The sequence below is a fragment of the Pelecanus crispus genome, chromosome 1 (genome assembly GCF_030463565.1).
Source record: "Pelecanus crispus isolate bPelCri1 chromosome 1, bPelCri1.pri, whole genome shotgun sequence".
In the NCBI taxonomy this organism is placed as follows: Eukaryota; Metazoa; Chordata; class Aves; order Pelecaniformes; family Pelecanidae; genus Pelecanus; species Pelecanus crispus.
Window position 1 is genome coordinate 12,873,542 of NC_134643.1, and position 27,446 is coordinate 12,900,987.

Sequence of the window (27,446 nt, forward strand, 5' to 3'; positions counted from 1 at the left end):
GAGTGCTCCAACAGAAAGTCACCTCCTTTGCTCTTACAATGTTTACCAAGACAGTTACTGTCAATTTCTGCCAAGAGAGTACAGCATGCCTCATCCAGACCTCCAAATACGTATCTAATAAACCCCTAGAAATCCAGAGTGCCCTGACATTTTTCTTGACAGTGTGGTTGCCCTTCATGGCCTTTTACTGTTCACTGAGTTATAAATATGGTGTGCAAAGATGGTAGGTTCAGTGACTGAGATACCGGAGAGAACTTCTACTGCTAAGCAGACTAACATTAATCACAATCAAAGACACTTTACAAAAAATTCCCCAACGCAACAGAGGCATACTTTATGCAGGTTATTCTGGTGGAGAGGTACAACAAAAGAACTTGGAATTCACAGAATATTTTCATCTCAGGCTCCACTTGCAATTCAGAACAACACTACTGTTGTATTATCTACAACTGTGACAGATCCAACTGTCCCTGCTACCTCATATTACTATGTAACTGTACAAAGAGTTATGAAAATCAGATAGCAAAGCGCGTGCCTTCCTATCAAAATAGGAAAAAGATCTCATATAAGTCTCAACTGATTTTAGTCAAAGCTCTACTACTTGTCATGTAACACCAAGATATTATTTGCAAATGAGATCAATGGGTACTATCAAAGTTTATACCCGGGCAAATGCAGTTATACTAAAAGTTAGCCCATTATTGTAAAAGTAGCGCAATAAACTTTAGTTCACATAAATTCTCAGTATTCATCCACACCTAACTTAACAGTGTTTTTCATCTTGTAGCTCAAGGACTGAGATCCACAAAAATAAGGAGAATAAGCATATTGATAGTTGACCTAAATTCACTACAAAAAGGTCTCCACCTCCACCAAAAAATTGTAAGGATTTACAAAGTGACAATGACTGAAATGTTAAATGAAAGATCTAGCTATCCAGACTAATCTTTTTCAAAAGCAAACATTTGAACCAGGAAAGAAAATTCATGTGTATACTCAACCATATTCTTTTATTACATGCACGTGCATTTTCCACACAAAGCTACATACAAGCAGAATATTATCTGTGGTTAACAGTACTAAAACAAAAACCTGTTTTTTGTTGTTGTTATTTAAATAAATTTTGTATTTAACCGGTCTCAAATTAAACTGAGAAAGCTTTAAAGTATATAAAAATTTCAACCCATTCAAACAGACAGTTGCACCCAACAAGTCCAGAAGCAAGGAGTAAGATAGATACCTACATAAACAGCAGCTTTTTAGGCCTCCAACAAGTACGTTGTCAAAGCCCCATCTAATCTAACCCCAAAAGGTCCTACGTTCCAGAACAGCAGACAGGGAAAATAACCTAAGTAGTCTCTTATCTAGGAATTAAATGTCAGCCTTTGCTAGCAAACACCAAGGCACTAAAGCGTATTAGAAGGAATCCCTGTCAACGTCTTTAAGAGCTTTAGAAAGCATATAATGGTTTTGCTAAGAGTTTACCGGATTTATTAAGGATCAGTAACTGAATCTGCATACAGCTGAGAAATCCATTTTCAAAATGCTTCAAGAAATATTTAATGCATCAAGAACACAGACAACACTTAAATGACACTTAGCAGCTTATTTTCAGTCCATCCTTGTGCAGTACATCACTGGTAGATTCTGAAATCAAGGAGCATTCAAAATAACATTTAATTAAATAAAATCTGTAAGTACTCAAGCCAACTGTCTTGTTTACTCCCAATTTTGTTATTGCAAGACATTTAGCTCATCATAGCAAGTTTTAAAATTGCATTCCAAAACTACATTCACACTGTATTCTGCTTATAACATTAGTACAACTTTACTGTTTTAACTGGAGACTAACACCTCCATTCTCCTCTCTACTGTTTGGACACTGGACTGGCAGTTATGCTTCTCGTCCACTACCATCTTGCATTCTTCAAAGTGCTACAAAGAAGAGGATCCTTCCTAGTCAAGCCTACAACCTGTAAGTTAGAATAGCGTAAGGAAACACAAGTCTGAGACTCCTTGGACTTGGAACGAAACCAAACTCCTATCTCCGTTTTCCAATCAAGTGCCCTAATCAGCGCACACCTTGAGAAAGACTGGCCCTACCTCCCATTCCAGCAATGAGGTTTTAAACTAAGTGGGTTTTGAATAGTTTAACATGTCTATCAGCTGGACCTCGCAGGTGAACACAATTTCACATTATTCCTAATCCGATTCTACAGTAAACTGTGACACAGAAATGCAGAAATTGAAAGAATCCTATTCTGCACCCATGTTCCCCTCCACCTGCTGCCATGCATTTCCAGTACTCCATCTGCATAAGGCATGTATCTCTATTCCTCATCATGCTTCTGTTTGGGTCCTCACCAGACCATTATGAAATACCAGTTAAATTGACCACTCTAGCAGGAAACTAGGTCCAAACAGGACAGCCAATTTGACTATTAAACCAGCACAAAAGTGAATTAAGTATTTACAAGTGCCAGGGAGAGGGCAAAACCATTCAGCCAGATGCTGCCAGAACACTTTCCTTTTTAGCAACACAGAGCTGCTAGAATGGCTCAACTGCTTATTAGCAACGTGCACTATGTATTTCCAGCATTCCGATATGGATTTAGAAAGTAGGCAAGAACCTTTTCAGTTTTACTGGAAACTACTAAAAAACCCCACAGATTCAGAACATCCTTATGATCATGATGGGTAACAACTTGTATTATGAGCCAAACAACTACAACAGCTTTATCCATGTAAAAAATCAACATATATTTGTATGCAAGAAATTATTTTATCAACTTTGCAAAGGGAAGATGGGGTACAGGTAGCCATTTGATTCCTACAGTATTTTCATTTCAAGAAACAGACAATATTAAATTCTAGAAGATATTAAGAATTATAAACCTGCTTCACAGCTTCAACAGGCATTTTCATTACAGTACATTGATTTCTTCTTTAAAAGCAATCTGTTTAAAGCAATGATTGTAAAGACTTCCTGTCCATTCTGGTTGCCTAGATACTGTTATATTTCACTAAAGATTTAATCAGGTACCTTTGCTAAGTATATTACACATTTCAAATGCGACACTACATTTCCAAAAAGCGTATATGAAAAAGTAATGCAGTACAGTTTATTTCATAAACTGAAGCACTATATATTCAAATGGTGTTGATTCCTTTAAGTAAGTAGCTTTACAAAAAGTATTTTCTAATTTCAGTATCAATTTATATAGGTACATATAATATTGCAGTTTACACGCATCTCTAAATATAACTACAAAGCGCCCATATAAACATATATCTCTATGTCAACACTGCTACTGGATTTATTAAGTTGATACCTAAACATACAAAAAATTGTGTTATTCAGAGCTTCAATGACCCTTCAATTACCAAAGCCAGGAAAGGAAAGCAATTTATTTGCCTATCATATGTTTAACAACAGATCTCTCATTTAAAGACTTGGTTCGTAAATGCTCTGTGTCAATTACCCCATCACTTAAGATCCTGACAGAATGATAACAAGAGAAATTTTTAAAAATTACATAGAAATATGGTTTTCAAGGAAGGGGCTAGCCATCAATTAAACCAAAATGAAATGGAAAGTCAAAATTTGACCTGAACAGATAATATACTTTCAAATCAAGGAATAATGCATATGGGTACCTGTGACACTAGGTTATTTTTAGGCCATTTTGCTGGGACAGCATAAACAGATGCATGATACTTTACCTTCTGTTACATATTCAAGCTACAGATAATTCCAGAGATTTTGAAGCTGGCTCCACAGCTTTGCAAATTCCAAGGGCAAAGCCATGATGATGGGAAACAACATCTTCCAAAGGTCCAACTCTAACACTTCTTGCAGCTACCCTATGAAAGGGTTATGAGCAGTCACAAACATGGACAATTAGTCTATGACATCATATCATTCATTCCCCACCCTGATTCTCATTAAGAAATCTTGTTTTGTCTTCTCTGCTCCTATTCAATGTACAAGGAAAACAAAATATGTTTAGCATTAAGAAGAGATGAGTTCAAATCTTTTATTGCAAAAGCATGCATTCCTAGTACACAAGTGTCTCAGCAAAAAGAGTTTAATTTTGTCTTAATCATCTATTAAATATCTTAATTACCCTTCCACTCAGAAAAAAACTACTTCATAATCTCTGCATTTTTCTGAATAGTGCACTCAAAACTTCTTGCTCTCACAAGTTCAAAGTTCTGATTTTTCCAACTGCTCTCTATATACCTTACCAACTTAAATATTTTTTGGATACAGAATCTCTCAGGTGAAGCCAACTAAGTTCCATTTACAAAATAACAAAACAGTAATTTACACAAAGCCTGAGGTAACAGTAGGACACTGAGCAAACAAGGGCAATAAATAGAACACCTGACCTCAGTAAAGCTGGACAATGACTAAGACTCAACCTCAGAATAGCAAGTTTTCATCAATACAGGTTCTCCTACACACATCTTGGAAAAAACCTTTTAATAGCTAATTATCGGGTCAGTTCAGATCTTTATTTCAGCGTTTCCATGGCAGAAGAATTTCACACTTAACAGAACATCTTAATATCTCTTTTCAACTTCCAGTTTTCTACCTTGACGTTTGCCAGATAGCATATTACAGGGAACACTGCAGACATCCATCAAGCTCAGTCAGCAGCAAACCCAACTTCAGATTTTCAAGTCCTCTGAAGCCAGGCTCATGGCTTGGTTTCAAAACATTTAGCCAGACTTTAGGTTGTGCCGACTACTCAATTCTTCCTTCTCAGAGGACCAAAACAACTAAAGGGTAAAACGTGGCAGCAAAAGAACAATCCACTTTGGTGATACAATTGATTACATAAATAAGCACAGCCTAACTCCTCACAGCACAAAGCCTGAGTTCAAGTTGTGCCAACACAACTATGCAAGGAGCTACACTATAAACTTCAGTTCTGAATTGAGTTACAAATAACTTACAAAAGGTTAGCTTAAATACATGATCACTTCAGTAATATAATCTATAGGACTGAAGTAAACTGTCATATCAGCACAATGATGATACAATAAACTGTGCTGCCAGAAAAAGTAGGAAGAAACTAATTAAGTCAGTGTATTACAGAACTTATGTGTAGTCTAGAGGCACCACTGATGCTGGGAGTGAACAGCTTACCAAAAAGTACCTTACCGGAACTTTTTTGGTCTCTAATTCAGGAGGAAGGGGGGGGGGGGGGGGGGGGGGAAAGAAGCAGCAGCACGACATTCTTTTTGAAACACAACTTATAGGAAAATCATTTTTAAAGCTTAAAATATTTTCTAACTCTTAAAATATAAAAAAAGCCTTAATGCCTGACGCAAAAGCTGAAGTAATTTTTATATATCCATAACTACACTTTTTAATCAAGAGACAAAATAGCAAAGTCGCCATTACTGGTATCACAACATAGTACAAGACGTACAGTTTCTCTTTAACCCTTTCTAAAGCAACATGTACTGACGTAAATTTTCTCCTAAGAATGTTAAAGAATTAAAATCATGTTATAATCATAAATAGTGATTTTATAAAGAAACTTCCAAAATGAAGATTTAAAATAATGCAACAGATGACCTGAAATGACTCAGGATGATTTGTATCGTAGCGAAGTCTATACACACATTAAAGACCAATATTATGATGCTGTAAATTATTACACCAATATTGAAATAGAAAGGGACAAGCATAAAGGAACCTAAACTGCAATTATACAAACACAACCGTAACTGAATGTCTGTGTTTTCTGTACATCCACGAGCCTCCTTTCACAAAAGCAAGTGGGATTATTACACTATGGGAACCTAGTAATTTTGACTTCGTTCTTTGAAATTATTGTTAAATTTAGTACAAAGACTTGAGGATTTCATTGCCTTAACTACAAAGTCAGACATAAAAGTCCATATAAATAACATCCTGATTGCCAGAGTCCAACTGTACTGTATTACCATTCAAGAGAGCTCCTAGTTCAGAACTCCTGCTAAATCTAGAGCAGAGAGGCAGAAAGTCAAGGGGGGCAGACAGACAAGACCAACAAGCAAAAATATCTATAGACAGTTGTCTCTGAAGGTGAGACAGGAAATATTGTCAGAAACATTTTAGACTAAGCTGGGATAACTTATAAAGATGAGGTCAACACCTCTGCAATGTGCAATACTTGTTTGTGAGAATAAGGCTTTTTTGATAGTGCCTGTAAGTTCAGACTTCTAAAGCCTTTTTTGTCTGCAAGTGTGGAGAAAGAGAATATTCTGGAGGAAATGCAAGAGAAGTAATGGTACAAGGAGCATATATACAGATATTTTTAGTCCAATGTGCAGTCAGGTCTGGAGGAAGGCAGGTATTGCCAAGGACTGCTGTTGAAAAGATGAGTATGCAGGAGTCACTTGACTGAGCAGACAGAAAGATGCTGGTCTGTAACAACAGAAAAGCAGCCAGAAAAGATGTCTGAAATGTGAAGATTTAGAAGAACAACTGAATAGAATTGCTCTAATTACTGCATTAAGGAAGAAGAACTGCAATGAACAAGATCAAGAGCAGTACTCTGTCTTAAGTTAAAAACCAGGTATCTTTAAGAAGATGACATGCCAATGTTCCAGTATGAATCACAAGGATCTATTCAGGAATGGAAAAGTGGCTCTGTTGGTCATGAGTATGATACTCAACAAGGCTAGTTGTCAGGTCCTGCACTTGTATCAAAACAACCCCATGCAATGCTACAGGCTTGGGGAAGAGTGGCTGGAAAGCTGCCTGGCAAAAAAGGACCTGGGGGTGCTGGTTGACAGCCGGCTGAACATGAGCCAGCAGTGTGCCCAGGTGGCCAAGAAGGCCAACAGCATCCTGGCTTGGATCAGGAATAGTGTGGCCAGCAGGAGCAAGGAGGTGATTGTGCCCCTGTACTCGGCGCTGGTGAGGCGGCACCTGGAATACTGTGTCCAGTTTTGGGCCCCCCAATACAAGAAAGACATTGAGGTGCTGGAGCGTGTTCCGAGAAGGGCAACAAAGCTGGTGAAGGGTCTGGAGCACAGGCCTTATGAGGAGCGGCTGAGGGAACTGGGGTTGTTTAGCCTGGAGAAGAGGAGGCTGAGGGGAGACCTTATCACTCTCTACAACTCCCTGAAAGGAGGTTGTAGTGAGGTGGGTGTTGGGCTCTTCTCCCAAGTAGTTAGCGATAGGACAAGAGGAAATGGTCTCAAGCTGTGCCAGGGGAGGTTTAGATTGGATATTAGGAAAAATTTCTTCATGGAAAGGGTTGTCAAGCACTGTAACAGGCTGCCCAGGGAAGTGGTTGTGTCACCATCCCTGAAGGTATTTTGAAGACATGTAGGTGTGGTGCTTAGGGATATGGTTTAGCGGTGGGCTTGGCAGTGCTAGGTTAACGGTTGGACTCCATGATCTTGAAGGTCTTTTCCAACCTAAACGATTCTATAAGTATAAATATAAAGGTATCCATTGAACTTAAATCTGCAAATGTGATTATCCAGAAAGACGAAATATAATTATAGTTGTCAAATATATGGTCTGTGACCTCCTGGATCCCATATAGACATATCTATTGCCTTTTTCATTCAAGATACTAAGAACCTGAACACTGAATTTGCTATATTAGGTGAAGAATGCGATAATCCACAAGACAAAGCACTAATCCTATAAACTCATGCTGCCAGCTTGAATGTATTCATAAAACCTGATGAGTTAACCTCATACCAGAAGGCTTTCTCCTAAATGAGGTACTGCCTGTTCTTCTGCAGTTGGCATAAATTCAGTCTTATGTGCTTTAACTAATTCAACAGAAATGTACTTGCAAATCCACACCTGATCTGGATCACATGTATATTAATGCAGCACACAGATCAGTCACACAGAACCACCATCTCCCAACATGAGTAGAATTACATTCATTCTGCAAGCATTACTGGAATTTATTTGTTGAACACTAAAAGTTAAGATGAGGAACCACAGAAGATAAACAACTTGGGTCTACTGCTTTCTCTACTTGGAAGCCAGACGAAATATACATTGCTTTTCAAAAATGTCGCTCACACTAAGCATATGAGCTTACCTATAAGAAACAACAAGAAAAAGAACCTAATAAAACAAAATACTACTACAAACAATTACAAAATGGAAGGTTTGGAACTGTCAACCTGACACAAACATGAAAGTGCTTAAAGAAAAGCACTTTTCTATGTTAAATTTTTAGTGTTGGACAATATATTAGACTGCACTTACATTTTCTGTTGAGTTCCCATGAAATTTAATTATTTCTTTGTCACATATTGATTGAAAATAATTTTAAATGAAAGAAGCTCATTTATTTGATGATTTTAAAAAATAAAATCACCAAATTCCACATATAAGCAAGCATTTTCCATTTGGCTTACAAACTATATGCTCAAATTCAGCTTACTTCTAATAATGAGGATGGCGCTCAGAAATTTTCCAGAAAAAGTTCCCCCACTGTTGGGATAGCACATTGAAGTGCATAGAATTACAAGGTTTGACCTGCAGTCAAATTTGTAAAAAATGATGCACCAATTTACAGATATGATGAAAGAAGTTAGATAATCCAGGCCAAGAGCATTTTGCACTGCTTACATATGTCCACCTCTTCCTAGAGACAGGACAACAAAATACAAATCTAACATGGATCAGTGATATTGTTCACAAAGTCATGCTACAGCAGTGTCACATCTCTCTCTCAATTAAATCACTGCAATTTCCTGTTTTAGAAAAACCTTTAGAAAAGCATATAATGGAATAAATTAAATTTAAAGACTAGAAATAGACTGATTTATAAACACCTATTCCCTCAGTTGGGCATTCTAGCTCAAGCTTCAGTAGGATTCTCTAATCACCACACAAAAGTATAGTTTTTATAGATGCTGGAATAAATCTGCCTTATTGGGTCATTAGGTATACAGCTACATGCTCTTTGTCTGCATAAGCAAGGTATTTTAGATGCCTCTCACACATTGTATTTTCCTGGCAGCAGACCACAATTTGTACTTTTCCTTTTATTTCAGTATCTTTTTAACAGAACAAGCCCATAAATAGATGTAGGAGTAAAACTGAGTAGATGATAAACTATGACATATGGGCTGAACAAGCAATTGCGAAAGTGAGCGGTGAGAAGAAAGTGACTCTAGTGGAAGTAACTTTAAATAGTTTTGCCATCAGATAAAGCATTCACATAACATTTTAGACATCTGACACAGTTGCAAGGAAAAGTAACAGAAAAACTTTCATTCCAAGATGTGTGAAATACACAAACGCGTCCATGGCTATATATACAAAACCTCATTCTGAGTTCAGTAAATGTTTAGGTAATTTTTGTTTAAATAGTGATTCAAACACTGGTCCTAAAAGAAGTTAGCCTGCTAGTTTTCACACCTCTTTTTCATAGGGGAGGAGGAAATACTAAACCAACTGAGCTACTGCTCAGAACACTATGAGAACACACATGTTTTTGAGCATTTGTTCCATATCCTAAGATTTCATGAGATTCCAGCAGAGAAACATACTTTCCTCAAAAGCACAGAGTTTATAAAATTTAAAAATAAAAGCTCGTAACATAGGACTTTATGTATAAGAACATTAAACAACTGAAAATAGTGACAACATTCATTCTCAAGTTTAGAGCATCTTTCTATAGATGTGGACTTTATCCGTAGTATATGATGAAAGATAATGAAGACGACTACCAAACTACATGTACTAAAAGTTCCACACAGAACAGGAAAAATACTGAAAAATCATTTCAAATGCCTTGCCAGAAGACACGTAAAGCATTACTTTGACACCTTCGAAAAAGATGGTAACATCTTCTGCAGTACCACTATTGATCACAAACAGGATAACCTTTCCATGCAGCAGTCTGAGGATTCCAAAGGTGTATGGGACTAGGCACAGTACTAACCAAAAGCCTAACAAATTCTGGAAAACAAACCAAAAAGAAATGCTTTAATTGTTTCTCTCACAAGTGAAATTTTAAATCTATAAACACATTTTGGGACATTTGTTTTTCCTGTGCCAGGTTTGTTTCATCTCTTCATCTATGCATGGAAGTGCTTCAGTTTCCTGTACCTTTCTGGACCTATTTTAGAATTTAGTAACAGAGTAGTTATTTAGGAGTCTCCTACAATGTTTGTAGCAAACAGAGTGCTGTAGACTAGCAGTCTACCAAAATCAGTGTGGAGGGCAGTGAGAAACTGGTCAGTCATTTCAAAAGTTTGCCTGGAACTGTGGCTCTGGGAAGGGAAGGGCAGGACGAGGAAAGCGGCAACTCAACAGCTTTTTAACTCCAGATTAGAAGGACCCAGTCTGCTTTAGCTATATGGCGTATACTGCAAAGCTCCCTTCAATATTAACAGAATGCAAATCTTGCAGCATTCAGCTGTCCACAAGTTGTACAGTAGTTTTAGTCCTGCACAAAGATTTTTCTAATTAAAACCCTCGCTTCCTTTTTTCTTGTATAGTAATTTTTGTAAATAATCTTATTTTACGTATCTTTACACACAAGCATATCACTTAAACAACAAAGCTAGCTTGAAGTACTTGTGAGCAAAACTCAAGAACACACGATAGCGTATTATGTGAGTCACTATACTGCACATTTAGAACCCCCATCAAGGTTGTCCTTCCCAATGTAAGATTTCAGCAACATAAGCAACTTCCACAAAAGTAAAACAACACAGAAAGTTAAACAGCACTTTGCGTTGTGTTCCTTTAATGCTTTCTGCACTTTTATTCTTATAGCAACAGTTTAGGAGGTGCTCGGGTCTGCAAGAAACATGAAGAGCAAACATCCTCCAACCTAAAATTTCCTTCCTCTGAACAGAGATACACCGAATCCCCGTCAAAAGTTTGAGATGTTAATCCCCTTCATAGAGAACTCAGGGCCCGCTCTGAACAAGGGCCCTGGGACAAACTACGCTGTGCCTTTCCCCCAGAACAGCCCTGCCTCTAACCCCAAAAGAAGCCGAGGCGCCCACCTGTGTTAACAGGCTGCTGTGCCTCCCCTTACCCCGACAACTTTGGAGGGGCCATGAGCACACTCCCCACTATGGCGGAGCGGCGTTCCCTCTGCCATCTTACCTGAGGCAGGCATCCCACCGCCCGCCAAGCCCGAGAAGCGGGGCCCCCCCCCTCAGCCACCTTCGGGTGCCACAGGCGGGGCCCCCTCCCCAGCCAGCCCCGGTGCCCCACAGGCGGGGCCCCCTCCCCAGCCACCTTCGGGTGCCACAGGCGGGGCCCCCTCCCCAGCCAGATCCCGTGCCCCACAGGCGGGGCCCCCTCCCCGGCCAGCCCCGGTGCCCCACAGGCGGGGCCCCCTCCCCAGCCAGACCCCGTGCCCCACAGGCGGGGCCCCCTCCCCAGCCAGCCCCGGTGCCCCACAGGCGGGGCCCCCTCCCCAGCCAGACCCCGTGCCCCACAGGCGGGGCCCCCTCCCCAGCCAGACCCCGTGCCCCAGGCGGGGCCCCCTCCCCAGCCACCCCCCGTGCCACAGCAGCCGCGACCTGGCTCGGGGGGCTCCTGCCCGGCCCTCGCCCGCAGAGGGGTCCTCAGCCCATGGCCGGGAGGGGAGGCGGCCCGCTGCCCCGGGGCCACAGCAGGACACCCGTACCTCAGGGGAGCCCTTACCCAAGAGGAGCAGCTTGACCTCCCTGGCCGCTTTCTCGCCATCCTCCCGCAGGTTCCTGTCGATCATCTTGCTCCTCTCCACCGCTGCCTTGTCCTCGGCGCTCAGCGTGCAGCCCATTTTGGGAAGGGGGCTGCTTTACTTCGCCGAGGGGAGAGAAGCCAGGGAGCGGCGGGGTTTCGCGCCCGGGGCGGCCGAGAGGCGCTGAGGAGGGAGGGGGAGCGCCTGCCTCCCCGCTCTCTCCCCTTCTCCCCCTCCCTCACCCGAAACGCAGCGGCGGCGTAGGCACCGCACGCCGAGTTCGCCTCACACGCAAGCGGGAAGGAAGAAAACGGGGAGGGGGCGGGGGCCTTGCCTGAAGCCGTCCCCAGGGGCACGCGGGGCGGGAGAAGGCAGAGGGCTGCTGGCGGAGGCCAGGCACCGGGGGCCGCCCGCACCGCCGGCCGAGAGGCTCCGGCTCCGGCTCCGGCTGCCGCTGCCGCTGCCGCCCCGCCCCCGCCCCTCCGGAGGCGCCCAGCCGCGCGCACCGCCCACACGGCGGCGCGGGGAGGGTGGCGAGCGCGTGCAGGGCGGGGCGGGGCGACTGCGCGTGCGCACGGCACCGGGGAGCCGTTGGCGGCGGAGGCGGGGGTGGGGGTGGCGCAGCGGAACCGAAACGTGCGTGAGGGTAAAAACGGGCGGGGGAGCAGGGTGGCGCGGCTCGCCGCTGGCCTCGGCTCGGGCTGCGTCTGTGTGACGCCATCGCGCGCGAGCCGCGGACGCCCGCCACCGGCGCGGGGGAAACCGTTGGGGGCTCGAGTTTAAAGGGTTGTGCGCGGGAGGTTCCGTCCCTCGCGGGGCGGGGGCGGGGGCGCGGGCGCGCCGGGCAGGGCTGTGCCAGCGCCCGCAGGGCCGGTTCCGGAGGCCGCGGTCGCCTGGGGCGCGGCGGGAGCGGGAGCCGGAGCCGGCGGCGGAGGCCGTTCTCCTCAGTCCTGGGGGCCGCCTCGGCCACCGGCGGCCCCGCCTGCCCTGTGCTCGCCGCCCGCCGCCTCGCTGCCCCGATCCGTCACAGGGCCGCGGGGTCCAGCCCCCAGCCGCGGCGCTGGGTGCTTGCGGGCTGCAGGGCGATCGTCCCCTCTGGACGGGGGGGCCTGGAGGGGGCCTGGCGCGCCAGCGGAGCGTCCTGCCCTCCTGGGACTCACCGGGCAGCAGTATTTTTTCCCCCACGAAAGCGAAACGAAACAATCCCGCCGCCCGGCTCAAAAATACTCGGTCAACTTTCTCTTCCGTGTGCCTGGTGTACTTTCTCAGGGCTCAAGTGTGGGACTGTCTGCATATCCACGTCCTGTCGAGGGGTTGTTTTGTTGCTCCCTTGTTTTGTTCTTGAATATAAAACCCCTAAGAAAACTGCGTGCAGTGTCTCCAACTCTTTCCCCACCATGCACATGTTGGGCTGTTTGGATTGCAGAAGAAAAATCCTATTACCTTAATAGGATCAGAGAAAAAATCGGGTTGTAAGGGACCTCTGGAGACCATCTGGTCCAGCCTCTAGCTTAAAGCAGGATCAGCTGAGCTTCTGCGTGACTTGGTATCCACCACTACCCCCCAACTTGCAAGCACAGTCAGTTTGAAACAGTAGATTTCACAGAATTTGTTTGATAAACAGCCTGGACATGAGATAAAACTTCGTGAATCTCAGGAAAAATTTCAGTCAAAACATCTCATAAGACACTGAGGTCTACAAGGCAAATCTGTTAAATTAAGGTTCCTCTTCCCCAGTGAGTCCTTAGGATTTTTTGTTTCTATAGGATCTCAAGAATTTCTACCCTTAGAATGAGCTCGAAAAGAGCAGGATTTTACAGTACAGGACATGTTTTACCATTAGAGTGCAAAGACTTTAAGTCAGACTCAGCTGTTACTATACTTGGTAAATTAAAAGATTTTTCCTGTAATACTTAATCTTGAAGGAAAAGTATCAAATGTTCAGTTTTTATTGGATGTGTTGGGTTTTCTTCTTTACAGGGGTCTTTGAATGCTGACGCTGAATAAACCATAAGTAATGATGTAAAATGAAGTAGGTAACACTCACTTAAACTGTGACTTAAATAATTATAACATTTTCTGCTTGGTAAGCATGCACTCAACCCTAGCAAAGTATGGTATAAAATCCTTTCTTATAGAAACCCTGAACAACATTAACTCTTAACACTTCATAAGACCTCTGAGGTATTTTATTTGGCCATCTTCGTTGTGCTGGCACTATGGAGAATGGCTGGGTAGCTGAGAGGTGCGACTCGCTTCGCTGCCACCAGCCATTTGCCCTCCTGAGTGGTTCATGTATGCACTCCATTTTGTGTTCCCTTGTGCAGACTTCCACACTGGTGCCATGGGATAAGAGTTTTTACAAAACAGCTCAGCTCACATATGGGAACCTAGTCTTGTTTTAGGGTTCCTGGCGTCTCCTGTGGCAAAGTGGCAGAGGTAATGATGCAGACTGCTGCTCAGGAAAGAACAGTGAGGAGCGAGGAAAATTAATAAGCTTTGGGATAGTTTTCTGGTTTGGAAATAAAGGACACAGTATTATTTCTGAGATAAACAGCATGTGGTTTGGATATTGGCAAGTGAAAGTGTGCAGATTAAGGGATAAAGTAGTAAGCAGAGATTATGGTAGATGGAAATATGTGATAATGAGAGAGGTAGATGTTATAAGGATGGAGATACTACAAGCAGGACACTCCAACTTTGCATGGATTTTGTTTAATCGTGTCTAGCGCACACATTTTTGTACTTTTGACTAAGAGTGTCTGCTGTGGTTCTGTCTCTGCCCTTCTTGCCCTTTTAACACTGTCACTACACCCATAGGTATGAAGGGTGAAATAGGCCCAAGTTCCTTTTCTATTTATCACTCTGTAGTAGGAAAACAGAAGTGTATAGTATCTGCTTTTTTACACATTTAGCTGGTCTTAAATATAAACAGATTTAATTCTCTTTTTAGTCCTATTTATCTTAAAACCACTTTATTTCATACTTAGGGACTTTACTACCTTTTTTATATCACAGTCTTGTGGATAAGGTGTACCTTCTTGTACATGAACAACATTACCAAAATCAGGGCTACTCCTGAAGATCTGCTTGCATATGTTCTCTCTGACACGTATCTTACTTGTGCTTAATTTGCAGGCAATTTGTATTGATTTTTAATTTTACAGGAGCAGAATAAATACTCATTACAGGTTAATATTCACCAATATTATTTCCTTATGCAGTCTCCTTTGAAATAATAAAAGATCTTTTCAACTGTGTTCATCAATGTCTGTTGTTTAGTTTACTTACGGAATAATGGCCCAGGAGATAAATTATTATATTTGATAGTTACTTTGCATCAATAGAAGCTCTCAGGATCATGGAATAATGCATACTCCTTTTACAGTGCTCAGGAAGGCTGAAGAATGATTGTGCTAACTATTGTGGCCAAGGAACTCCCAATATTCAGAACAAAGTTTGTCAGTGCAGTGCTTTACGACAAATGATGTCTTACATGATGTTAAGCTGTAGAGCAGTGGAGGCCTGAATCTATGTCCGGAGCTAGTGTAGGTCTGTACATGGTGACAGAGGTTCACTTCTGGTGTCTTAAAGTGTTTTCTTATAATCTAAAATAGTCTACTGCGTAGTAAAAGAAACTAAATCGTTAAATGTAGTCTGTGTTTGAGCAGTATACCACCTATCAGTTGTATTCCAAAATGTCAGGAACGTGTTTGCTCTAACGCACTGATCAGGGTTGCTTCACAGCAGTATGGGTGTGTAAGACAGTGTATTTCGTCCCTATAGGTAGAACTGTACAGCTTTTCCCTTCATCTGACAAGTTGGGAGATTCCTCAGAAGCTGTGTGTGTGTTTTGCAGCCTCATTCCTGAGAGAAGATTATTTTGAGAGAGATTCTGTTGGTTTGCTTGCTTTAACAACAAATAGCTGTTGTTTGGTACAACCTCCTTTTGAGTCCCCATCACCTGCTCTTGGGCTCACTTTTGTGTAAGATTATCTTTAGCTGCGATTGCATCAGCTTAATAGATAAAATTTCTTGTGTTTGGTGTGGAATATACAATGTTGTGTGGGAATAATGATCAGCCTTCAGCTTTCTATTTTACTGTTTTTCAGATTTTAATTTAAATCTTCTGATTCAGCCACCTTACTTGCTCTCATCTTTACGCACAGTACACAAAATCACATATGAGAAATTGGATATAATTGTTATTAAAGAAATAGAGGATAGTAGGAAAGAATTTCAATTTCTGTCTTTGGAAAAGTGAATAGACCAAGGTAAAATAGTTTCTGAAAAAAGCATGTAACTATATGCGTAATTATAACTTAATGCCTAAGCTAAAATAAAATTTTATCTAATTTATTTATTTTTGTGCTAAGAAAACAAAATGTTACCAAGATTGACTGCAAGGTATCTTCCTCCATACTGCTGCTTCACTTTTAAAGTGTGTATATCGCAGTTTTGCCTTTAGCCAGCTTCCTGACTTCTTTACAATTCTCGTAACCCCCATTTTTTTCCAGATTAACTAGGGGCCTCCCATGTGATGCTGTGGTCCCATGTGGCACCATATCTAAATCATTACCAATGGTAAGAAGCTGTATTACACTATTTGGATTTTAAACAGATGAACAAATGGTAAAAGAGACATCAAAGTTAGTTGGCAAATACAAATCCACGGTATGAATTAAACGTCAAATGCTCCTCTGCCCCATTGCTGAGTCTTCTGACAAAATACATGCAATCCACCTTCAAGGACCTCTGGATTACACTGTGTACATACACAGAGCTGATTCTCCTCTCACATTAGTGTGATTAATTAATAGATAGTGGATACTTTAGATGTTAATTAGCTATGATAATGTTCTTGTTCAGCAATGTCACTAACGACAGGGCGGACTTCAGATGTCACGTGCAACACCTCTGTGAAGGGCCTTTCTGAGTTAAGAGATTTTGTATGTTTAATTAAAAATGAGATTTTTCTTGGAACTATGGAACAAGTTCAGTTTTAAAATTTCCTAACGCCGTAGCTGAACAATACTGGATTGATTAAGCTGTAACTCGGTAGCATACTAACACCAATACTGCTTGTTAATATGGATGCAAGCAATTATTGTCAGTGCCTTGAGAGATTCCAGGGTGTATATTGCGCGAGGATGGTGCTGTTGGGAGGGAGAGGAGATGTATGTCATGTAGGTCAGTGACTGCAATGCACAACCTAGTGCTCACTGCTGCCCTGAAATACACAGTGAGGATTCTGTTAATTTTAATGAAGGCAGTGCTAATTACACTAATGTGGGAGGAGGATCAGCTTTGTGTATTCATACAGTGCAATCCAGAGGTCCTTGAAGGTGGACGGCATGTATTTTGCTAGGAGAACGCTCAGCAATGGGGCAGAGGGGAATTTGACATTTAATTCATACTATGTTACCCTTTCCAAAAGATCAGGTTTCCAACAAGTTGTGCAAGTCTGTAAGTTGATGATTTCAATGTTCAAAACACTAGGTAAGTCCTCTGCTAGAATATGATAGAGCCTGGAGCAAATGTTCAGCAAGGCGGATTTCTTTTTGTGCAGTCTGCATGTTTTTGAAAGATTATCTTCTTAGATTTGATTCTGAATACTTATGGCAAAAGAAACTACATAATCTACTGTCTGTTCTAACCCTGAGCTGGAAATGAACTAATCTTGGTATGGACTTTGTAGTATAAATAAACAAAAGAAGAACTCATTGAAAAACTGGGCATGCTATTAATAAAGATTATATTTATAAGAGAGAGAGAAAGAGAGAGGGACACACACAGATACACATTTGTTTCCATAGTGCTAAAAGGCCAGCACAAAATCCTCTAGAACTTCAGAACATTATGCCTTTAGAATGCTCATAGAGGAAACAAATTATACATAAAATAAACCACAAAAAAATCGGGTAAACATGTAATATTATGGAATACGTGCCTCTTTGTGATGTGGTCTGGGCAGTTATATTATTCTTTGTTCCTTTGTAGGTATGGATGAATGTAAATTTTTTCACAGTAAGTGTGAAACAGTACTGTGAGCCGCTAAATGTTGTGTTTATAAATGTTATTGCATGTGATTAAAAATTAGATACGTGAATATGTATATTCCTGTGCACTCGTCAGCAAAAATCATAGGGTGGATATCATTCGATTTGTGTAAAACTTGAGTAAATCTTTTTTGTAGTGACTGTTTCAATTTTGGATTGTAGGAAGTAAACATCAGTGTTTATGCAAAAATATCCATTAGTATAATGTTTACTCTTGCAATGCTAGGTCATCGTAAGTTGCTGTCTTTTTAAATGAATTTAAGATAATCATCTTTATTCAAGATCTGTAAAAGTATAGTGAGTGAAACAACTATGTAAGATGTTATACTAAATGAGATATTCGGGAAAGTTACATGTAAATGAAAAAGCATTTCTTAATAAGTGGTCCTTTTTATTTTTGCAAACATTTATGTGTGGGTTATGGCAGTAGTCTTTCCATTTTGGAATGTTGGATAACTGTGAGTACTGTACTATAATACCAAGTAAAATAACTTTGAAATATATATATCAAAGTGGGTTTGTCCTTGTCTTCCCCAGGCATGATAACATAAAGTCTAAAACTAGACCTTGGGATTCTATTACTGTGACTTTATAGCATTCTCTTGAACTGCCTATCTCCTTTTAGTAATTATGACTGAGCAGCAACATCAAGAAGGTCTGAAGGAAAGCCTTTGCCGTGGTTTTGTTTACACGTATGCTGAATCTTCAAAATGTTCCTGTTCATTCTCAGTCATACAAGGTCTCAGATTCAATTCAGAGTTATGTTTACATCTATGCTTGCTTTTACTCTTAGCTTGTACTTAGCTTTGAAATCTGCTGCTTCTGAAGAAGGGCTTGTGGGCCCTAAAGCTTGTCCTAGCTACACCGGTGGATCTAAATAAAAATATTACCTCCACCAAAAAAAAAAAAAATAGTTTTAAGCAGTGTATTAGTAGCAACAAAGTTCACGGTTCAAATCCTGGCTATACTGAAGTCAATGGAAATGTTACTATTACTTCACTGTTGCTGTACTTCAGTACAGCCAGACTGTCTCTTTTGGAACTGCTCAAGTGCTTCAAGTTATACATGTGTTTAAGTGCATTCCTGATCTACAGCCAGGGTGCTCAGCATCTTTCAAAATCAAATCTTACGTAGTTAGATTACGCCAAAACTTACTGTGTTGCAAAAACATTGTTCTTACTGGGTAAATGAAGAAAGTAATTATAACTTTTTGTCTAAAATCTGATCCTGAATGGTTTGTGAGGGAAGATATACTCATAGTTCAGGCCTTGAAATCATAACATCTAAGTTAATTTCCATCTCCATTCAAAATTTTGTGTTTCTGTGGACTGAGTAATTTTGTCATTTAAGTTTCTCCTTCAGTTGCCTGAAAAAAGCAGAACACTTCCTGTCATCACAGAGAAGCAGATAAATATGCAGGATATTCTCTAATGTGGTGGCAAGACGGGTTGTGTTTCATTGATTTATATGAAATGAATAATTGCTGAGTGCAAAACAGATATTAGCCTCATTACAGGAAATAGCTGTTTCTAATGCTTCTTCCTTCATCTTCCAAACAGGAACAAGCAAACCCAGCCCGTAGTTGGTTGTATTTCAGTGCTCCTTTGTTTGTCTTGGCATTTGCTTCACTTTTATATAAATACCAAATTAGTCCAAGTTGCCTGGGTAATGTTATTCATTCTATTGTTTGTTTACATGTTCAATGTCCTTAAAGCTTGTAGTAATAACGGGCTGCTACTTTTTTTCAAGTAGGCTAGTTCACTTTCCTCAATGTCAGTGCAGAATTCAGAAAATCAATGGTAGCAAAGTTATTAATTTTTAATTTTCATCATGAATTGAATACTATTGTGATGTTTACTGAATAATACATTATGTCTAATGGTGCCTGGTATTATAAATTACATTTTGAGTATAATCTTCTCTTTGAAAGCCAAGAAGTTTTGCCTTGGAGTATTCTGTTGATCTGTTTAAATCTCACCAAAAAAAAAAAAAAAAAAAAAAATCACACATACCAGAGGAGAATTCTGACAGAAGATTTTTTTTCTCTTGAATAAAGTTTGTAGAATCAATTGTGTTAACAGAATAACATCAAGTAACACAAACAATGTTTTTTATAAAAATGCAATGTTGAAACAGGCATAAAATCTATTTGTCAAATAACAAGAAAATATTTTCAGTAGTATTTTGTGTTAAAATTGTTATCATTAGCAACAGAAATAATATATATATTAGCTAAATACTGTCAACATTATTAATACCGAATCCTAGATCCACTGTAATGAAAGAAGAACGCTGTCATCAATATCCGTAAGACTTGATTGTAACTTTGGATTCCACAGTGTTGAAGAAAGCAGTAAAAGAATCCAGAAACAAAAACCTTGCTGAACAAAATAATTTCTTCTCCTCTGCAGTATGCAAAAATAATTCTTCCTTATCTGTGTCACGAGATCACCTGATTGCATAATCTAGCAGACAATTCTACGCAGTTTATTCCATTATGTTGAATTTTGGCTAGTATATTTAGGCTTTATTCCCAAGAAAGTAGATGCTGTTTTTGGCTTCTCTCATGAGAGGCATTTGGAAGATCCAGACATTTCCCTAACTGATGCAGAACTATAAAACTGAGTTGTGAGCCTTTGCTGCAAGAATTTGAGGAACCCAGATTAAGAAAACTATGTATTGATAAAACTGTCTAAGGGAACAAAAACAGGAAATGTTTTTGGATGAGAAAGAGCTATCAGGAATTTAAACAGGAAAGACCGAGTACTGTTTGTTACCACAGAATGCTAATGCTGTGTGCAGAGTGACCATTGCCCTATTAGAGCTTTAACAGAAACTCAGTCCAAGGTCAGGCAATCCAGGTCAGCAGTGCAAAGTGGTTCGCAAAGTACTTCGCTGGCTGAAAAAGCTGGAAATGGAATTAGAGACAAAGGAGTCAGAAGTCAAACTATCCCCTAAACTAGTAGGACCAAGTTGCAAACAAGAATTACGATCAGAAAAAGATCTAGGGCACGCTAAAGAAAGCAAAGTGTTACAGAGAAGTCAGAGGCGAGCTGTGAAGCCCGGAGACGCAGCGAGCTCCAGCTGCAGCTACGTGCAGGTGCGGTAACCGGGAGCCGATCGTGAGTGGAGGTGCGAGCAGGTACGGTGCTGGCACTCAGGATGGGTCATCTGCAGGATGGAAAGCCTTGGAAAAAAGGAAGAAGTGGCGGTGGTTTCGATGCCGTCATGGTAGCGCGCGTTCTGGTGTGACTCAAGAGCTGAGACGCTTGCCAGGGCTGTGGCCGGCAGGTTGGCTGTGGGCCGGCTCTTGGTGGGCAGGTGGGCTCCCAGGGCTGCCTGTCGCCAGGAAACCCACAGGCTTGCAGGGCTCCCTGCTCCCTGAGACTTGTCAGCTGGAAACCGTTACAGTTCTTAGCAGCTCCTTTGCTGGTGGATCAGAATTGTTGTGTCAATGAATAGCTGCAGTTGCCAAGTTTCCACTTCGTGAGGCTCACCCAGTCCCTGTCTCCCGTGGGTGGGCTGGGCTGCAGCCCGAGGCTCTGGTTTCAGAGCAGACCTGCAAGCAATGGGCAGTTTTCCCCAGAACTGTGTCTTAGACCGAAACCGGATAGGTAGTGAGCAAACCAGTTTGGAATCCACAAACTGCATTTTTACAAAAACAAAACAAAACAAACCAGCCAAAAAACCAAACCACAAACAAAAAAAAACCCCAAAAACCTTATAACATTCTCATAAGTTCTAAACTGACCCATTTGGTAGGTTTCCTTCATCTTAAATAAGCCTTCTCTCCCACTGGTCTATCTTTCCTTTGCATTGGTCTATCTTTCCTTTCCTTTGTGGCTGGAAAGCTGCCTGGCCGAAAAGGACCTGGGGGTGTTAGTAGATAGCCGGCTGAACATGAGCCAGCAGTGTGCCCAGGTGGCCAAGAAGGCCAACAGCATCCTGGCTTGTATCAGGAATGCTGTGGCCAGCAGGAGCAGGGAGGTGATTGTGCCCCTGTACTCGGCGCTGGTGAGGCGGCACCTGGAATACTGTGTCCAGTTTTGGGCCCCTCAATACAAGAAAGACCTTGAGGTGCTGGAGCGTGTTCAGAGAAGGACAACGAAGCTGGTGAAGGGTCTGGAGAACAAGTCTTATGAGGAGCGGCTGAGGGAACTGGGGTTGTTTAGCCTGGAGAAGAGGAGGCTGAGGGGAGACCTTATCGCTGTCTACAACTCCCTGAAAGGAGGTTGTAGTGGGGTGGGTGTTGGTCTCTTCTCCCAAGTAGCTAGCGATAGGACAAGAGGAAATGGGCTTAAGCTGCGCCAGGGGAGGTTTAGACTGGAAATTAGGAAAAATTTCTTTACGGAAAGGGTGGTCAGGCATTGGAACAGGCTGCCCAGAGAGGTGGTGGAGTCACCATCCCTGGAGGCGTTTAAAAAACGGGTAGATGTGGCACTTCGGGATATGGTTTAGTCTAGTCTACCCTTGATTAGTCTAGAGTGGGCTTGGTAGTGTAGGTTAATGGTTGGACTGGATGATCTTAAAGGTCTTTTCCAACCTAGATGATTCTATGATTCTATGATTCTATATTGGAGCAAAGTAAGAGTAAGTCCCATCACAACCCTCGTTCTTGCTAGGCAAAGTTGGCATGAGTTTCGGCTGTATTGTGCTTTTTCATTTCCAGAGATATTCTGAAGTATGTTCAATTAATGTATAAACAGTAAGTTTCTACAAGTTTCTGTTCCTACGAAACCAGGTCTGATGTTATTGTATTATCTATTAAAAAGTAGTAATGAGATGATACGTACAGAAATATTATAAAAAAAAAAAAATAGGTTATTAACATTGAAATAGTGCTGCCGAGATATGCCCTGCTACAGTAGACTGGTCAGTCTGAGCCAAAGTAACAGAAAACAGATACACAGTTCACTTCCTTATGAATTAAAAGGTAGGAATAAAATCAATTCCAATCAACATTTTACTGAATTTTACTTTCCAAAAATAAACCTTTTCAATTTTTTGATCAAAAACTGTATGGTTTTTGCGTAAGCATTCCATGACATTCAGACTGAAAATGCAGCAATATGCTTTATCTGTGATTCAGACCTTAGAGGGATTTAAGAGAAGTGAGCTGGCAGATTTTTAAATTATATATAAAATTTTGTATCTTTATATAGATATGTATTTTTGTCATTTGTGACATTTATGTGAATATTATGTCCAGATTTTCACCAATGGATGGGATTTGTGGAAGGGTTCTGCAGAAAACAGGACTCTCTTGTGTTCTGTTCTGTTCAATACTGTGCTTGATAACTTTGAATTAATTATCATACCATATCTGATAAGACTTGCATATGACACACAGGCCAACAAAACATTAAATAATGATGAGGCTGAGGCATTTATACAGAGTGACCTAGAACGATTGTAATGCTGGACCCTGGGGGTGGGGGGAAAAGATGTTTATATAGCTAAGCAAAGAATAAGTGTATGAAGAGGCAATTTTACCTCTTCTTGAAGTTATAATGAGACCAATATTGAAACGCTACTTAAAGAGCTAGTGTGGACACACCAAACAAAGGGAGTTGACAATCTACAGTCAATGTATAAACCGTCATAAAAATGCCCAGGTAGAATTCTCTGTTGGAAAGGATGAGAACATGAGGAGCAAGAGCAGGAGCTGGCTGCGCTGTGTCTCGCAGCGGCCCGGGCGGTCTCGTCAGGAGGCACGGCGCGTCGGAGGTCCACCCAGAGGAGGGCATGGGCTCAGAGCAGTCCCCCCATGCCAGGCGAGGCACGGAGGGGGCGTTGAGACTTTCTCTCTCAAACGGCACGTACGTCATTTACGGGTCAGTGACAGATAGAAAATCAAACTAGATAATCCATTTTTACACTTCCTTAATGTCACTATACCTATGATAAATTAATTTAGGAATGAGCCGTAGCAATTCTCTTCTAATTAGAGATTACGAATTGCCTCAGCGTGAGCTTGCGAAAGATCCCATGAGTGAAGCCGATTCTCAAAACAGCATGATTGTTGATTGTCCCTTAGTTAGACTAAAGCTTGTGACTTGCCACAGACGGCTGCGATACAGAATTCTGTAATTTGAATAAAAGGAGCCTTTTAATTCATTATGAAACCTGGTGGAGATACCTGGCAACTTTCACGTTCCTTTGAACTCCTTTTTAGCTCATTGCTAGCCTAACGGCTGCTAGGCCTTACAGTTATAGTTCAAAGCCTGATTTATGTTACTGATTAAAAATCACCTAAAAGCCATTGGAAGAGAGAAGCATGGGCACGAGCATGCAGTAAAGGTCTATCTACCAGGTTTACCAAGCCTTTTTCTGGATCTGACTGCTGTAGTTTGATTCTTACTCACTAAAGTTTCAGATCTTGGTGACTGGCAGAAAAGAGAAGCTGGTGTTGGCGTTAAGAAATCACCTTTGTAGTTATATTATTGTGCAGAGTAGCCCGACTCTTCAGTCTCTCATCTGATACCTAAACAGGATGTGTAACTGGTAAATATGACAATGAGAACTGGGGAGAGAAGAGGTGGTGCTTTCCAGTTATGGCCTCGTGGGTGAACCTGTGGTGTGAATATGTGACTTGACCGTGGAGATTGCAGAGACGAAGGAGACTGTGACCAGCGCTGACAGTGCGTTGATTTTACACAGGGAATGCCCACACCGTGCAGGGGACAGGAGCATGGCAATTTCAGAGCTAACAGGGCCATGCAAGAAAAACACTGCATTACTGTGCTTCAAGGAAGGCTTACAAGGTCGGGCGTGCTGCAGTACCTTGCCTAAAATGCAGAACTGGCTGCCCAGCTCCTCTGGCTCCTCAGCACGGTTTGAAAGTGCCTATGTGACCCAGACACCCTCTACTAGTGTGCACACTACAAAACAGTCATGCACGTTCATAGCTTGCTGTGCTGCATTTAAGGCCATAATAAGAGAGCAAACAACTCAGATTTCAGGGACGAGGAGCAATAAAGGTATCACAGAAACATGGCAGTTTTCTCAGGAATAGGTGTTACAGTACTGGCTTGGCCACACCAGCCTAGTCTAACCAAATATAAATGTTATTTTTCACACCAAACTTTTTCATTTGAATTTCCTCTTTATATATGTATATATATATTGTTTATTCACAGGCATGTCACAGCTTCTAGTGGGTTGAAGCAGGCAGTGGGGTATCTCTCTATTCATACATTTCTGCTTTTTAATAGGATCTATTCAGAGCGAGACAAAAGCCTGATTGAATGCTGGGAGAAATTTTGTGTCATAGAGTCATTTAAATGTGAACTAGGACATTCTCTGGACAATTACATAAAAATGGCAAGTGACCCTCTGTACAATAGTTGCTTTCAACATGATCCAAGGCCAAGACAGGCTTTTGACAGCCACATAATGCAGATGGGTCATGATCAGCCAACACAGAAATGTTCGGCATTGTGCAAAACGAGAATCACATTCAGCAAAGTTGAAACCAAAAAAACAGGCAGACAAAAAAGCTTTCATGTTCAGTATGCTGATCAATTCTGTAATTAATAATATTCAGATTTAGAAATATTTATTTGTAGTCTGAAAGCTAAATACTGATAGGAAGACTGGAAAAGGCTGAAATAAGAAAGCTGGGAGGTCTTCAAACTTTGACACACCCGTTTGCAAAAACGTCTGTAATACATTGTTTATGAAACCACCGATTAGTTATCATATATGCTATTGATCTATATGGAATACATGCATTTTTATTTAGAAATATTTTACTATGCCTCTAAAATAACTATAGACTAATTTAGTTACAGAACTGAATTCCAGAATTCACAAATCCAAATAATTTAGCTCACTGCTAGCGTCTGCCACCTCTGCTTTTCTTCCTGCTTTTTCCACTGCAAAAAAATGTTGCTTAGTACTTTGTGCTAATCCTTATTTGCTCTTTCTTATACCAAACCAGTAATTTCACAGAAAAATATCAACAATATATCTGGAAAAATACACTTGCATCGGTAAACAGCACGTTGCAGCAGTGTGAATTTTCTCTTCTTCCAATGGTAATAAGGTCTTAAACTACATGGAACTGTGGCATTTCAGTGTACTTAATTTATACTGTAAAAGCCAAAGCCTTTACAAAGACATATATGTATCTCTTTCTATATAAAATAAAGTTCACTAAAAAGCCTTAAACATACAGATATGTATAAATCTGCTGCAGGGGAGCTATAGCACAAGTTTCTTTGCTATCTCTACTATTGTTTTTTCACTGTAGCCTGAAGAGAAATCTGTTGATGTTAAGGATAATTTATGGTCTTCCTTTGCATTCTCTCATTCACTTCCAGGATGAGACCAAGAATGTTAATTACTGCCATACAGGAATTGTAATATAATTTCAAATTAATTATCCTTTTATAGTATTCCTTCTTTCAGAATAGCTGTCCCCTAATGTTCCCCAGTAAATATTCCAAAATACTGTAATGGGTGATCATGTAAAAACAAATCAATGAAGAAACATTTGTGAGTGAGGCTAATATATGGTTTGTTTATAGAAACTGGTGTTGCAAATATTAGTATCTTGATTTTGTGTGACTAAAGACAATATTTTATTATTCACTCTAATATTTTTTTTTCTCCTTAAAACCTCTTATATTGACAAAAATACTTTATAGTAGTGAAGAAATGAATTATAAGTTGCATTAAAAACAAGGTTTCTGTATCTGCCCTTAGGTTCCTGCTTTTAATATGTATAAACTGAATTACAGTGGTGAATTTTATCAAGAAGCAGGTTTTTTATGCTAAATCATAAAAAAGGCCTCTATTAGTTGTCATGCAGTCTTTTGTGCTTCAAGGCTAGCTAGTTTTGATTGCTGCTTCTTTTTGTCATGATGTATGTGTCAATCTGTGGAACAAGTATACAAAAGGCTGAATCTGAGAAGGGTGAAAATTAAATTTGATTCAAAACAATACTGAGCATTGAACAAGTGTTGTTTAATAAGAAATGTTTTTATAACTTAAGTTGTCAATTGCTGCCTGTTACCAACATGATTGTCCTGAATTTGATACTAATTAATCTCTTGAGGCTGTTTTTTGTCAGAGGTTTTTTTCCAAAGCCTAGTTAGGTAGGGAATTATTCCAAAATACTTCCATCTCTTAACACAGTAAATATGCAAAGATTTAAGCTTTAACTCTTCCATGGAGCCTTCCTTACTGTTAAATAACAGTGAAGATAAACCATAATTTGATCTTCTTGTTAAAGATGGCTTGCTTCTAAACCCTCTTTCTGCTCTTACAAGTTCATTTCTGCTGCACAGGCTCCTGTACGGATAGACTGCTAGGGAAACAACATAAATAAGTAGAGCTACATTTTTTTGCAGAACCCTGGTACCTGGTCCTTAACTGAACCAGTGCATCATCTCTGCATATCGGTGTAGAATTGTGGAATGATGGGTCCTTGATAGTAGGAAGTGTGTTAATTATGAAAGTAGTATTGAATCAGTTCATTGCCAAAAACATATAAAGAAGTCATAAAGCAATCAAGCACTAGTTGACAACAAATAGTCAAGAGCCTGACAGATTAATCATTCCTTCTTTAATTTTAATATACTGTCCTGGTTTCAGCTGGGATAGAGTTAATTTTCTTCCTAGTAGTGGGCATAGTGCTGTGTTTTGGATTTAGTAGAAGAATGTTGATAACACACTGATGTTTTAGTTGTTGCTAAGTACTGCTTATGCT

General features: G+C 40.8%; 1 protein-coding gene across 1 annotated transcript in view; it reads right to left on the bottom strand.

The window, feature by feature from the left end:
- GNAI1 (G protein subunit alpha i1) overlaps positions 1-11,771 on the bottom strand; it is a 35,808-nt gene extending 24,037 nt beyond the window's left edge. Inside the window, exon 1 of the mRNA XM_075727940.1 lies at positions 11,654-11,771. Coding sequence (XP_075584055.1) covers positions 11,654-11,771 — 118 coding nt within the window. The remainder of the gene's footprint in view (positions 1-11,653) is intronic.
- Positions 11,772-27,446: the final 15,675 nt, after the last annotated feature.